Raw genomic sequence first — 16,467 nt, 5'->3', positions numbered from 1 at the left:
TATCTTGGGGATAAAGAATATCTCCACTTGGCCAGGCAGAAAATCTGACTGTAATTTATTCATAGTATAGGTAAGTTGTATTAGTTTATACTTGAGTAATATAAGAAATTACATATTTATTTAAAAGTCTCCTTTTTCCAGCTCTTTGGAATCACAGGAATATAAACAGAACATGACAATATCAACATACAAAAATAAATATAGTAATAGATTTTTAAGGTTACAATGACTTAGGACTTTTTTCAGGTTACTTTATCTCCTAAGGCAAATGAAAGTTCATGTGACAGCAAAATATCTAGGTTAGTCTCCTTATTTCTCCTTGGATGTTATAATAACTCTAATAAATGTTCATATTTTCATTATTTAACCAATTCTTATTTTTAAAAGCCTACCTTGTAAACTACATAGCAAAGGAATTCCACAAAAAGTAATAAAAGTATGTTCATAACAAGTGGATAAGTTATGGCAAATATTTACATAGATAATAAGATGTAAATTATATTTTTATAGGCTATAATTTCTTTTATCAGTATGTCTTTTCCACCCATATCACTCCACTTACTGACATCTTATATGCAATAGCCAATAAGTATTTAAAAAGATACACCTACTTAATAATTTTCAATACAAATTAAAGCCCATCAATTTGGCAAAGTATATAGATACACTCAATATATATACCATGAGACAATCATTCAAAGGATTAGAGCAGAGTGTGATGGGTATACCCTTTTTAGAAAGAGGCTTAACAATAAATAATAAGACTTTTAAAACTTTCTAGACCTTTTGATTGCTAGAAATGCTGGATTCAAATATGTGCACATTGTTTTCTTTTGATATACTGTCAAATTCTCTTTTAAAAACTGCATTAACCAATCCCAAAAGGGAAGATGGCAGAATAGCGGAAGTCCTGTTTCTGGCTGCTCTGTGACATGAAACCAAGAAAGCAGGCAGGCAGCTTCTCCACAAAGTCTCGCTCAGACGGAATACAACATCTCAGAGAGTACAAGAAGAACCCTATACAATGGATTTTTGCAGAAATCAGAGCCTCTGTGCTCTAGTAAGTCTCCGGACACCAGACGCAAAGCCCACAGTTCTAGCTCATCCACAGCTCACAAGTGGTTTAGCAGAACCACCTATTAGCTCCTCTGCAGAACTCCAGACTGCACTCCGCTCCCACACAGGTCACTTGGCTGCAACCTATCCACAGCACAAGGCCATCACCCAGCTCCCCTGACATCACGAGACACCCTGGGGCTGGAAGCAGACCGATTCCATCTTGGAAAACCTTCCTCGCCATTTTGTGGTGGGCGTGGCTATCAGATCAGATCGCCATTTGAGCAGGAGAGATCTTGAAACTCTATAAGAGCACTACAAATCTATAGGGTAAAAACAATAACACACCAGATCCACAGAGCTGGAGAGGAAGACACATAAGCAACATGAAAAGACAAGGGAAGAAAGTACCACAAACAAATCAAGACAATACATCATTAGAAGCATTGGAAGCTATAGCAGAAAAAAAGACAGAGAAAGAATTTAGGATAAACATGGTTAAAATGTTTTGGGATCTCAAGGAAGATATAAGAGAACAAATACAGGCAGTGAAAGATCACTTCGACAATGAGCTACATAAACAAATCCAAGAAGCAAAAGATCACCTCAACAGGGAGATATAAGTTCTACAAAAAAAAAAAAAAAGCAAACAGAAATCCTTGAAATGAAAGAAATAATAAACCAAATTAAAAGCTCAAATGAAAGTATCACCAACAGAGCAGACCACTTAGAAGATAGGATACCAGACAATGAAGATCAAATAAATCATCATGAAAAGAACATAGACCACACAGTGAAAAGTATAAGAAACCACAAGCAGAACATTCGAGAAATATGGGATAGCATAAAAAGATCAAATATAAGAGTTATTGGGATAGAGGAAGGCATAGAGGTCCAAACCAAAGGTATGAACAATCTATTCAATGAAATAATATTAGAAAACTTTCCAAACATGAAGAATGAATTGTAAATCCAAATTCAAGAAGCTTACAGGACGCCAAAGGTACAAAATCATAACAGATCCACACCAAGGCACATTATAATGAAAATCCCCAACATACAAAATAAGGAGAGAATTTTAAAAAGCCTCAAGAGAAGACAATCAGATTATATACAAGGGAAAACCAATTAGGATAATGGCAGATTTTTCAACACAGACCCTGAGAGCTAGAAAATTCTGGAACAACATATATCAAGCTCTGAAAGATAATGGTTGCCAACCAAGAATCTTGTATCCAGCAAAATTAAGCATTAGATTTGAAGATGAAATAAAAACTTTCTGTGATAAACAAAAGTTAAAAGAATTTATAGGTAGAAAACTGGCACTACAAAACATCCTTGGCAAAATATTTCATGAAGAGGAAATGAAAAACAGCAATGAAAATCACCAGAGGGAGGTAGTACACTAAAGGAAAAACTAATCAAAGAGGAAAACCAATTCAAGTAAAATAATAAAAATAAACAAATATGGCTGGAAATACAAACCATGTCTCAATAGTAATTCTAAAGGTTAATGGCTTAAACTCACCAATCAAAAGACACAGGCCAGCAGATTGGATTTAAAAAAAAAGACCCAACAAAATGCTGCCTCTAGGAGACTCATCTGATAGGAAAAGACATATACAGACTGAAGGTGAAAGTTTGGGAAAAATCATAACACTCACATGGACTGCAGAAGCAAGCAGGGGTTTCCATACTCATATCAAATAAAGTAGATTTCAAGCCAAGATTAATCAAAAAGGATAAAGATGGACATTACATACTGCTCAAGGGAACCTACACCAACAAGACATAACAATCATAAACATATATGCCCCAAACAATGGTGCAGCTATGTTCATCAAACAAACTCTTCTCAAGTTCAAGAGTCAAATTGACCACAACATAATAATCTTGGGTGACTTTAACACACCTCTCTCACCACTGGATATATCTTCCAAACAAAAGTTGAATAAATAAACTATAGGACTCAATAACATAATCAATAACTTAGACTTAATTGATATATATAGAATATTTCAACCTGCATCAAGCAAATAGATTTTCTTCTCACCAGCACATTGAACCTTCTCTAAAATAGACCATATACTATGCCACAAAGCAAGTCTTAGCAAATACAATAAAGTAGAGATACTACTATACATTATATCAGATCATAATGAAATGAAATTGGAAATCAATGACATTATAAAAAATAAAAATTTCTTCATCACTTGGAGACTAAAAAATATGCTACTGAATGAACAATGGGTCACAGAAGACATCAAGGAGGAGATTAAAAAATTCTTAGAGGTAAATGAGAACATAGACACAACATATCACAATCTCTGGGACACTATGAAAGCAGTACTAAGAGGAAAATTCATTGCATGGAGTTCATTCCTTAAAAGAAGAAAAAGTCAACAAATAAATGACGTCACACTACATCTCAAAGCCCTAGAAAAAGAAGAACAAATCAGCAGCAAAAGCACTAGAAGCCAAGAAATAATTAAAATTAGAGATGAAATCAAAACAAAAGAAACAATGGGGAAAACAATTGACAAAACAAAAAAGTTGGTTCTTTGAAAAATAAATAAAATTGAGAGACCCTTAGCCATGCTAACTAAGAGAAGGAGAGAGAGAACTCAAATTGCCAGCATATGTGATGAAAAAGGTAATCTCACAACAGATACTACAGAAATACAGAGTATAATTAGAAATTATTTTGAAATCTTATACTCCAATAAAATAGAAGAAATTGAAGGCATCGGCAAATTTCTTAAGTCATACTATTTGTCCAGATTGAGTCAGGAAGATATACACAATTTAAACAGACCAATATCAAGTGAGGAAATAGAAGAAGAAATCAAAAGCTTATCAACCAAGAAAATCCCAGGACTGGATGGATACACAGCTGAGTTCTACAAGACCTTTAAAGAAGAACTAATACAAATATTCTTCAATTTATTTCAGGAAATAAAAAAGAGGCAGTAATTCCAAACTCATTCTATGAAGCCAATATCACCCTGATCCCAAAACCAGGCAAAGACACATCAAAGAAAGAAAATGTCAGACCAATATATCTAATGAACATAGATAAAAATTCTCAATAAAATTCTGGCAAATCAAGTACAAAAACATATCAAAAAGATTGTGCACCATGACCAAGTGGGATTCATCCCAAGGATGCAAAGTTGGTTCAACATATGGACATCAATAAATGTAATTCATCACATCAATGGACTTAAAGATAAGTATCATATGATCATCTCAATAGACACAGAAAAAGCATTTGACAAAATACAGCATCCCTTTATGTTCAAAACACTAGAAAAACTAGGGATAACAGGAACATACCTCAACATCATAAAGGCTATCTACGCTAAGCCTCAGGCCAACACCATTCTAAATGGAGAAAAATTGAAGGCATTCCCTCTGGAACAAGACAGGGATGCCCTCTTTCACCACTTCTATTGAACATAGTTCTTGAAACACTGAGCAGAGCAGTTAGACAAAAGAAATCAAAGGGATAGGAAAGAAGAACTTAAATTAGCACTATTTGCTGACAATATGATTCTATACCTAGAAGACCCAAAAAACTCCACCAGAAAACTTCTATAAATAGTAAATGAATTCAGCAAAGTAGAAGGATATAAAATCAACACCCATAAATCAAAGGCATTTCTGCATATTAGGGACAAAGCCTCTGAAAAGAAAATGAGAAAAACTACCCCATTCACAATAACTTCAAAAAAAATAAGATACTTGGGAATCAATTTAACAAAAGAGGTGAAAGATCTACACAGTGAAAACTACAGAACCCTAAAGACAGAAATCAAAGAAGACCTTAGAAGATGAAAAGATCTACCTTGCTCTTGGATAGGCAGGATTAATATTATCAAAATGACCATACTACCAAAAGCACTATACAGATTTAATGCAATTCCGATCAAAATCCCAATGGCAATCCTCATAGAAATTGAAAACGCAATCATGAAATTCGTTTGGAACAATAAGAGACCCAAAATAGCTAAAGCAATCTTTACTAGGAAGAGTGAAGCAGGTGGCATCACTATACCAGAACTTAAATTATACTACAGACCTATATTAACAATAACAGCATGGAATTGGCACCAAAACATACTGGTAGACCAATGGTACAGAAGGCTCTCTACGCTAAGAAGAAAGGATACAGAGACTAACCCACAAAATTATAATTATCTTATATTAGACAAAGGGGCCCAAAACATGCACTGGAGAAAAGATAGCATCTTCAACTATGGTGCTGGGAAAACTGGAAATCCATATGCAACAAAATGAAATTAAACCCATATCTCTCACCATGCACAAAACTTAACTCAAAATGGATCAAGGACCTAGGAATTAAACCAGAGACTCTGCATCTAACAGAATAAAAAGTAGGCCCTAATCTTCATCATGTGGGATTAGGCCCCAACTTTCTTAATAAGACTCCTATAGCGTAAGAATTAAAACCAAGAATCAATAAATGGGATGGAATCAAACTAAAAAGTTTCTTATCAGCAAAAGAAACAAACTGTGAGGTGAAGAGACAGCCAACATAGGAGCTAATTTTTACCCCTCATACATCAGATAGAGCACTAATCTCTAGGGTATATAAAGAACTCAAAAAGCTGCACTGAAAAAACAAATCACCCAATCAACAAATGGCCTAAGGACCTGAACAGACACTTCTCAGAAAAGGATATACTATCTATCAACAAATATATAAAAAAAATGCTCATCATCTCTAGCAATCAGAGAAATGCAAATCAAAACTACTCTAAAATATCATCTCACTCCAGTCAGAATGGCAGCTATTATGAAGACAAACAACAATAAGTGTTGGCAAGGATGTGGGGAAAAAGGTACGCTCATACATTGCTGGTGGGACTGCAAATTGGTACAGCCAATATGGAAAACAATATGGAAGATTCCTTGGAAACCTGGGAATGTAACCACCATTTGACCAAGCTAAATAACTCCTTGGTCTATACCCAAAGGACTTAAAAACAGCATACTACAGGGACACAGCCACATCAATGTTTATAGCAGCACAATTCACAATAGCTCAACTTGGAGCCAACCTAGATGCCCTTCAGTGGATGAATGGATAAAAAAAATGTGGCCCATATAAACAATAGAATTTTACTCAGCAATAAAAGAGAATAAAAATCAAGGCATTTGCAGGTAAATGGATGGCGTTGGAGAAGATAATGCTAAGTGAAGTTAGCCAATACCAAAAAAAACAAATGCTGAATGTTTTCTCTGATATAAGGAGGCTGACTCATAGTGGGGTAGGGAGTGGGAACATGGGAGTCATAGATTAATTCTAGATAGGGAAGAGGGGAGGGAGGGAAAGGGAAGAGGCAGGGGATTAGCAAGGATGGTGGAATGTTATGAACAACATTATTGAAAGTACATGTATGAAGACACAAATTGGGTGTCAACCAACTTTATATACAAACAGAGATATGAAAAATTGTGGTATATATGTGTAATAAGAATTGTAATGCAAAAAAAACAAAGACAAGAATTGGCGTGAGATTCTTTATATACAAAGATATGAAAAACTGTGCTTTATATGTGTAATAAGAATTGTAATGCATTCTGCTGTCATGTTTTAAAAAAATAAAATCAATTCTTCTCTGATATAAGGGGGGTGACTCAAAACTGGGTTGGGAGGGACATCAAGGGAGGAAGATTACCTCTAGATAGGGAATAGGGGTGGAAGGGAAAGGAAGGGAGAAAGAGAATAACATGGATAGTGGAAGGAGACCCTCATCATTACACAAAATACATGTATGAAGATGTAAATTTGGTGTCAACATACCTTATATACAAACAGAGATATGATAAATTGTGGTATAAAGGTGTATTAAGAATTGTAATGTTGGGCTGGGGATGTGGCTCAAGTGATAACGTGCTCGCCTGGCATGCACGGGGCGCTGGGTTCGATTCTCAGCTCCACATAAAATAAAAAATAAAGATGTTGTGTCCACCGAAAACTGAAAAATAAATATTAAAAAATTCTCTCTCTCTCTCTCTCTCTCTCTCTCTCTCTTTCTCTCTCTCTTTCAAAAAAAATTGTAAAGCAAAAAAAAAGAGAGCTCATGTATAATGGCATAATTTGATGTGAACATACTTTATATACAGAGATATGAAAAATTGTGCTGTGAATGGATAATTATGATTGTAATGTATTCCACTATCGTCATGTATGTAAGAAATAAAAATAAATAAATAAATAATAAATAAATACTGCATTGATTTCTGTTGCCATCAACAGCAATGCTGCTTCTTCATCCCTTATTCCTCATCAACACTGAACCTTAGTGAATTCTTCGCTCTTCCCCAATTTGAGAGGTGAAATAAAACAGCAGCACATTAGTGTTTTAATTTTATTTTTATAAACAAAAAATTCAACCATATTTCCATGAATTTATTGTATATTTGAAATCACTTCTCTACAAATTGATAATTTATAGTCTGTACAGTACTTTCTATAAGGTATTACTAAGAACAACATTTAACATTTTAAGTAATATATTTGAGAAATATTTAATCAGCATCATTATAATATTAGGATATTATAAAATATTATAATAATAATAGAAGATTATTTTAGTTGGCAATCTATACCTAAGACACCCCTCAAGAAAAGCTAAAGTCATAGCAGTAAATATTTAATTTCATTCCCTCTAATACACCTTTACCCAATTGACCTTCATTCATACTTAAATAAGTATGCTAGTGAATTGCCTATAATAAAATCTCCTTAATTCTTGTTTTTAGATAATCAAATATTTATAGGTAAAAACTAGGAAGAAATTGAAAATTAAATAACTATCATGAATGCCTATAATCCAAGTGGCTCAGAGGTAGAGACAGGAGAGCCTCAGCAACTTAGGAAGGCCCTAAGAAACTTGGTGAGACCATGTCTCAAACTAAAAATTAAAAAAAGGGATGGAGATTTGGCTTGAGTAGTTGAGCACCTCTGGGTTCAATCCCTAGTACCAAAGGGAAAAATTAAAAGAAAGAAATTGGCATGTTGATCATTAGCTGACAATTTGGAACCATTAATTTCATCTAGTGTTTCTCATTTAGTACAAAACCAAGGAGACATTTCCAAGAATGAGAAAACTTAAAATCTAAATTAAATCTGTCTAGAGAGGGCATAGTATATCTATCTTTCACTGTTATATGAGCCACTCACTTTCTACTTTAAAAATCAACTTCATACAGTCATGGAGTAACCATTCACAGGTTGGAGTGGAATAAGAACTTGCCTGATCAATGTAAAAAGCCGTGCCTGCACGGATCTCTCTTCGCTGCTTGAGATCAGTTTCAGTGGTGTCCCTTGACAGGGCAATGTATTCAACCTCCCGTTTGGTTAGCTCCTGTAGGATAGAGAGTTAAGTTATTCCAGAACTAAAATCAAACTACCAGAAAATGATTTGGAACAACTTATTTGACAATGACAATACCCTTGAGAAGAACATTTAAATGAAATTCTGGATGAAAATCTTTTGAGTCTCAGCTTTGAGAAAAATATAACCTATTGAATACTAATCAAAATGCATATATCTCTTAGTGCTCTCTTTCTACTGCACTCAGTCCTACTAGGGCAATAATATATCAAAATTAGATCCTGTAAACCTTAATTTCTTCTGTAGAATTCTTTTCAAATATCATGAATAATAATGTGGCAACATTCCTATTTGGTACTCGAAAAGTATAACAATTTCTATAAGTATAGTTCATGTAATTTTAAACGTGATTTAAATTATTTCATTCCATTGACCAATGTTTACCAAATATATACAGCAAGTTAGATAATTTGCCAAGAATTAAAGTAAGGTAAATGTCAAGTCAGGTCAACAGAGAGGAGACACACAAGCACAGCTGAAGGAGATGAAAAAAGAAGGAGGAAGACGAGGAAAAGGAGGAGGAGAGAGGAGAGACGGAGAGGAATGAGTGGGGGGAATCATTTTACCAAAACATCATATGATTGAAGGGAAAATCATCCAGAATACATTTCTTTCCAAATAATTTATCCATTCAAACTCATTATGTCTGATATAGAACAAACATCAAGATTTAAAAAAAAACCTCTAACATTACCCTTGCATTATCCTTGAATTAAAAACAATGATATTTTCCAGTCAAATAAGAGATTTAATAAGTCTTTACTAAACAGGGAAAACAAATTAATTTACCAGAGAATAAAGGAAAAAGTTGAATGAACATGTTACTGATGGCATAAAGGCTTACTACCACAGAAAGTAACTTTTTCTCTGCATTCTATTTTTATATTAGCAAAAAATACATCATTATTTTCATTCCATTTTTAAAGTGTGCTTGTTCCCATGTTGCTATAACTTTAAGTATGTATGGAAAAGAGGAAACATTTTTAAGTATAGAATACATACAGCACAGTGATAAAGATGTGGTGTTACCAAACAACATTTTCCTAAATACAAATGAATTGTCTGTGAGATCCAATTTTGGAGGAAAGTACCAGTTTCTCTTTTTAGCAGATAACCTCCTTCCTGTTTCTGGAACATATCACTACTACCTTCATATCTGCTTCTTTCATTGGCTGAATGTGATCCCCTTCACTGAAAACCCTGTCATTCACAATGGTTGACAAGGCTATGTATGCCTCTGATTGTTAAATTGCACCACAGTTAAACCTTGAACTGCCACACTGAGGACAATGTTATCATTATCCTCAGTCTTAACAGCTTCCTGGGACAGCCATGACAAGCACTACAGTCTCTTCAGGTGCTTCTTCATGACAGTAGACCAAGCAAGCCACAACAGTACTAGGAAGAGGTAGCAGTGGTCTGCTGAGTGTTTTGTTTGGGGGCTTTTGTTTTGCTTTATTTTGTTTGTTTGTTTTTAAATCTACAAAACTTGTATGAGTTAAATATCACATAAAGACAATTATCAACTTATTTCTCTTTGGTTCTTCAGGTTTGCCCCCAAATTTCTGCCTCTAAAGATATTATCTACTCTGGGCATGACTAAATAAAGGCTCTTATACCTACTAACAATAGTACTCAGTGCACAGTTTACAGGGTGGCTTAAGCTAGTATTGAATTTTCAAACGAGTATTTCTACATCATATGGCTGCCTCAGCTGTATTTCACAATTTAAAGTTTGGTTGTGGTTGTGTTCAAACATACAGGCTTTACAGTGACAGACTTATATTGCATTTTTGAACCAACAACCCCCCTAAAATCTCCTTGTCCTTCTCATTCCACAATCCCAACAAGCTTCAAAGCCTTGCCAGAATCAAAATCTCAATGAGATTGTCTTTGAAAAAAGCAAGGGAGAGAGTGTACATCTAAAAATTAAAGAGATAGATAATGTCTTTAGAGGCAGAAATTTCGAGGGATTCTTAGTAGCTGATCCCCTGTTCTTAGACAAAACAATTTCACCATGTGTGTTAATAAAGAGACTATAAGGGGCTGTGGTTGTAGCTCAGTAGCAGAGTGTTTACCTAACAATGTGCGAGGCACTGGGTTCAATCCTCAACGCCACATAAAAATTAATAAAATAAAGTTATAAAAAATACAATAACATTATTAAAAAAGACATGATAATGCTATAAAGGCATGTTATGCCTCACACACTGGATCTAGGAATAAGTAAGATACAAAAGTTAAGGGTAGTAAGAATTAGGTTCTGACCTATCCATTTTATGGGGTTTGAACTGGGGGTCCTATACCACTGAGCTATACCTCCAGCCTTTTTCATACTTGGAGACAAGGTCTCTTTAAGTTGCCTACCTCAAACATGTGATCCTTCTAAATAGCTGTTTGTAGGTATGTACCACTGTTGCCCAGCTTGTCCAATGTATTGTTTTAACATTTTTTTAGTTGTAAATGGACAAAATATCTTTGTTTTTATTCATTTATTTTTTTATGTGGTGCTGAGGATCAAACCCAGTGCCTCACACATGCCAGGCAAGTACTCAACCACTGAGTTACAACCCCAGCCCTTCCAATGTATTTTTATCATTCCTTCCTCACATGCTTTTTGAAGTACCAAAGTAAATTCACCACTGAAATAAAATTAAGTATATGTTGTAGAATTCAATAGCATAGAAACCAATCCTTTAATACCAAATAATTCAAAGAAGTTTTGAACAATGGTTTTCCCTTCATCCTAAAAACTATTGTTAGAGCACAACTTCATTTGATGGCATTCTTTCTTGATTCAGTATAGCAATGCCAAGCGATTAACATTGATAAATCTGTAGAAAAGTCTTATAAAACTTTATTTGGGTTGATATTTAAACATTTCAATTCTATTAAAGTTTTCAAAGAACCTCTAGCATTGGATAACATGTCAAAAAGGGGAAACAATATGAGATTTAAAGTCGAGCTCCATCATTTATTATTGGATAAAGATAGAATGTGCTAATTAAGTTCTGATAATTTGTGTTCTTGTCTAGTTAAAGAAAAAAAAAAGAAAGCATATAACACATTAGAAATGATTTATAAACCTTTACATTCCCTCCAAAGACTATCATTTCATCAATTCAAGGAAACTGGGTTTTTAAGCTGTAAACCTGAGATAAGGAAAGTTCACTGGGTAGTTTAAAACTAAAGTGTGTTTGTTGTTTGTTTGCTGGTTCTATCCACTACTTGTCTGGGTTTATACTTCTTTTCTATTTAAAGTGGAGGACTTTCTAGTTACAGAAAAATCTGCTAAAGCCATTCATAGTAGATGTGTACTTTCTTCCCAAATAACTTTTGCCAAACATTTATATATTACCCTTTGATACTGGTATTTCAGGAAGTCATTAATTCTGATATTTTTATAAATCTTAATGCTTACTTACTTATTACATAGATTATGAAAATTAAGACCTTTATGAATTGACAAGAATTGATTGCTCACCAAGTATTGCATGGCAATAGAGCGTCGAAGAGGTCCAGGTGGTCCTATCAGAAAGACATCTTGCCCCAGAAGATCCTTCTGCATTATCCATCTTAGATGCTGAACTACAGATTGAGTCGGAGGGTCTGAAACTTTAAGTAGGAAAAAAGAGAAAATGAAATGCAAATTGGACTAATATTTTTAGTACAAATCTCTGAGCAATGCAGACTGTATATTTTAAAATATACGTGTGTGTGTGTGTGTGTTTGTGTATGAGACAAGAGATGAGACTGAGACTATAGAGATACCTGGTAAATTTTTACTCTTTCACAATAAAACTATTATTATCAATGCTAAAACAGCACGAAGTCTTTGATATCACAAAAAGTCACATACCCTACATGTGAAAACATATAAGAACATTTGAATAATCAACTGTAAGTTTCCGTAAAGAAATGAAAGTAATTTTCAAGGATAACTTGAGGAACTGGTATCATTATTTTACCACAATTCCACAGCCTAACCCTTTTGTTCCAAAAGGGAGATACAAACAATCACCTCAATTAATGATTATCACAGACTTGAAAATGTGGAGACAAGTAAGTATAACTTAAGTTAGCAATGTTTTTAAGGTTTCCCAAACTCCACAACTAGAAAATCTGATGTAGATTCAAAACTACATTGGAATTTATAATTTAAGTCTATTCTTCTGTACAAATTCTTTTGGGAACAGAAGACTACTCCATACAATACCCTTCTAAGTCTGCTACTAAATAAGCTCCAATGTGCTTATCTTCTACCTCAACATGTTCGAAAATGTTTAAATTAATACAGATAAATTGTGTTTGTTCATGTGTAAACTACCCAATGACTCAAAGAGTCCATCTCTAGGTATATAGGAAAATCTCTTGCCCTTGTGCAACTAAAAGACATGTAGAATACTCTGAGCAACATTGTTCAAAATGAAATAAAACTGGGGAAAGGAAAATGATAAACTACACATGATAGAAAATTTACAAAAGAACAGAAACAGAATAAATTATCACCTACTTTGAAAAAAAACTGAAATCTAAATGCTCCAAAATGTGAAATTTTTGAGTGCCTAGATAACACCACAAGTGAAAAAGTTCACATGTGATCTCATGTGACAGGCTGTAGTCAAAATGGAAATGGACTATATTGTTTGAAATTATCTTCAGGCAATGTGTATAATGTATATATGCAATATAAGTGAATTTCATGTTTAGACATGGGTCTCATCTCTAAGATATAAACAAATATTCCAAAATAATATTCCACATTTTTAAAAAATGTGAAATCCAAAATACTCCTGGTTCCAAGCATTTCAGATAAGGGAAAATGCCAACAAATGCTGAACCTTAAAAATATCATATCGAGTGAAAAACTGCCACAAAATAAATCATTTGAACTATTGTGATAAAGTTCAACAAACTAGAAAATGAATTCTTTTGAGATAACATGACAAAACAATGCTCAAAAAGCAAAGGAATGATAAATTCAAGAAACTGGATGCATGGGGATGTGAGGTGGGCATGGAATCACAGAGATTCTCATGGAATGCTACAATGGTATGAGTAGTAGTCTAGTTTTTAAATTGGATATGGGCTACAGTGTTTGTTTTATTATGCTACATTTTATATATACATAAAACGAGAAACATATATAATATGCTCTTTTGCATATATTGAATATCCATGCTTTTTTAACTTTGTTTAATCATCCAATGAAGTCATGAAATAATTTGAACATCCAACTAAGAAAGCTTGCATAGGAGTGCAAGTGGTTTGGTTTTGTTTTGTTGTGCTCTGACAGCACAACATTATTAGCCCCTCACTCCCAAAGAAAACTAATAGCTAGAAAAGGTAATTTTCTGGTTTTCTTTATCCTGGTAGAAAGATCAAGGGAAAGGTTTTGGGTAGATTGGTTGGTTTATTACATCACTGGAGTAAACTAAAGCATCTTGTAATTTCCCCAAATTAAACTCCTCTATGTCTGAAAATCAACCCAAGTGGAGGTACTTGGCTTCTCTTTTGTCTTATCAATCCTCTAAGACATGGATGGGGGCATACATCTTCAGGGGAAGCTACTGGAAGAGAGTTTGAGAAAAAAAATCTTAGATATTACAATGTCTTGTGGTCCTCTAAAAGGAGGACCTTTACATAAATGGGTATACAACATCTCTGTGGTATTAAAATTTCATGGAATTGGAGAAGAAAATTGAGATGGAGAAGAATGTCCTTAGAAGAACCATAATAAAAAACTGATTGAAAAACACTGCTCTAATATTTATACTTCTGAGAACTCTTTCAAGTAGTTTCTTGGTATTAGGATTCAATTCACCTGGATCTACAGAGTTAACCTCATATATAACTAACAGATGTCCTTGTAACTATTTTTTTCCTATCCATCTTTGTGATAAACAGTCTAATCTTATTTCAAAATAAGTCAGTCTCCCTGTTGTTCAAGGACAAAATAAATAAGAATTACGAAACCCTAAATTCTTTATCAGTAATATGACACAATTTTCCCTATGCTGCAGAGCTACTACTTCTTTTTACTCTAATATCAAATAAATTGTTAAAAACTGGGGTATTTTTTCCTACTTTACAAACCTTGGCTTATTATGGCCACAGGCTTTCTTACCCTACTCTCACAGTTTCATGTTACTCTTTGTGTTCAACTTTGGCAATGGGCCTGATATTCCATTATCTAGACTTGACTACTGAAAATCTAAAACTTGCCAAGTTCTAAAAGGTAAAGCCAAGTTGGTCTCTTCAGCTTCCTCCCACCTTTTATTATTTATAACTATTGGTAACTATTCATAATTACAGTCTTATTTGAGTTCTAGATAGTTCCAGTCTATTTAAATGTCTTGATCTTGGAACTATATTCATTTTCAAGGTTGTGTTAAATCCAAGGCAGCAGTTCTCAATCAAATGTAGAAAGGCATGGAGTTATTTAAAGTTAGAACCCTAGGAATTGTGTATAGACCTGTGAATGCTCATGAGAGTGTCCTCCATTTCATGTGTGTTGAGAACCACTGGCTTAAGAAATATCTGACAATTTTCAGCAACCACTTCCCTTATTCTTAGCACTCAACAGTGGTTTTCAACCAATGGTAGTACTGCCATAGCCCAATACCTGCAGAAGGCATCTGGAAATGTCTCGGGATACTTTTAATTGTTGCAAAGCTTCAGGCAATGAGGAATAATTTGGTTTACTACCAATATTTAGTGATGCTAAATGAAATGTCCAAGATAATCTCATACTGCCAAAAGGTTAATAGCATCCTAATTGAGAAATGCTAAATAGACTTTTTTTTCCTCAATTGCCTCCATTGCCAGCACATTGCTAAGGAGTTGTAATTAGTCACAATTAAGCCCAGAGAAAGCATTCCTCTCAGTTCCCCTACCTGTTGCAAGACGACATTGTTAGGGATGCAAGTCAGTACAAGTTCTTCCTTTATGTAGGCCTGGAGGAGATGTCAGGATATCTAAGGCTTTCATCATCACTTTCAATTCTAAGTAGCTTCTTAATCTTGTGGCAGATCTTATAGGCTATGGTGTATCTTACAATGACCATATTTGTCCCTACTTTCATCTTCCCCCCCAAAACAATAGCCCTAATAACCATAAATTATTGCATTCTTATCCTGTGCTAGATAAAAATACAAATGATCTTCTATAGTGTAGAAAATAATTTAGATCTCACAATAACCCTATGAGGCAACAGACTACATCTGTGTAAGGACACAGACCTGAGCCACACTGTCTGGGTTCAAATTGTAAATCTACTATTTACTAGCTGTGTAACCTTAATCCAGTTATTTAATCTGTGTGCAGTTTCCCCATCTGTATAAGGGACCTAAAAATTGTACTCACAGAGCTAGAACATGGTCTAGTAAGTGCTATGTGTTTGTTAAATACTCATTATTTCTTATAATAAGAAAATCAAAGCTGAAAAGGCAATATCATTTGTTCAGTTGGTAAGTCCTTAAACCAATATTAGACCCAAGTTGTTCCAATCTAAAGCCTACATTCTAGTCATTATGTCCTCTAGGTTCAAGACTTTCCCTACAAGTGCAGACCCACAGGGATACATCAAAAATTTTAGTGGACTCAATGTTCTGTCCATTAGTACTATTTCTCTTATTTTTGGTGATATCAATAATATATTCTATTCTCTCTATTAAAATGTCAGTCATTCTGTTATGTACATTATATTATCACAGGACTCACTTCTCCATAAAAAATTCTACTTTCTTTATTCCTTTTTTAGGATAGTATATTTTGAAAAACAAACAAACAAACAAATCCCATATTTAATTTGTCAGGAAATTTCACTAAAATACTAAAAGAAAGCATTATATAGTGCTATGTAATGCCTGTGGTGTATTTACATTAATGATTGAAACTAGCTGTATTTTTAGGATGGCCTCAAGAAAGCATGAGTCATACTTAAAAGCATGCCAGAAATAGAAATAAGATTTAAGACTGTACA

General features: G+C 34.1%; 1 protein-coding gene across 2 annotated transcripts in view; it reads right to left on the bottom strand.

The window, feature by feature from the left end:
* Vwa8 (von Willebrand factor A domain containing 8) overlaps positions 1-16,467 on the bottom strand; it is a 420,110-nt gene that overhangs the window by 348,783 nt on the left and 54,860 nt on the right. For both annotated transcript variants that reach the window (XM_058582605.1, XM_046454135.2), the window contains exons 3-4: positions 11,968-12,098; positions 8,343-8,453 (exon numbers count right to left, since the gene is read on the bottom strand). In XM_058582605.1, coding sequence (XP_058438588.1) covers positions 8,343-8,453; positions 11,968-12,098 — 242 coding nt within the window. The remainder of the gene's footprint in view (positions 1-8,342; positions 8,454-11,967; positions 12,099-16,467) is intronic.

The sequence above is a fragment of the Marmota monax genome, unplaced genomic scaffold (assembly GCF_021218885.2).
Source record: "Marmota monax isolate L192 unplaced genomic scaffold, Marmota_monax_Labrador192_F-V1.1 WCK01_AAM20220418_F8-fsc00011, whole genome shotgun sequence".
Lineage (NCBI taxonomy): Eukaryota > Metazoa > Chordata > Mammalia > Rodentia > Sciuridae > Marmota > Marmota monax.
Note: the sequence above shows the minus strand (reverse complement) of the source record. Positions and strands in the feature narration are given on the sequence as shown.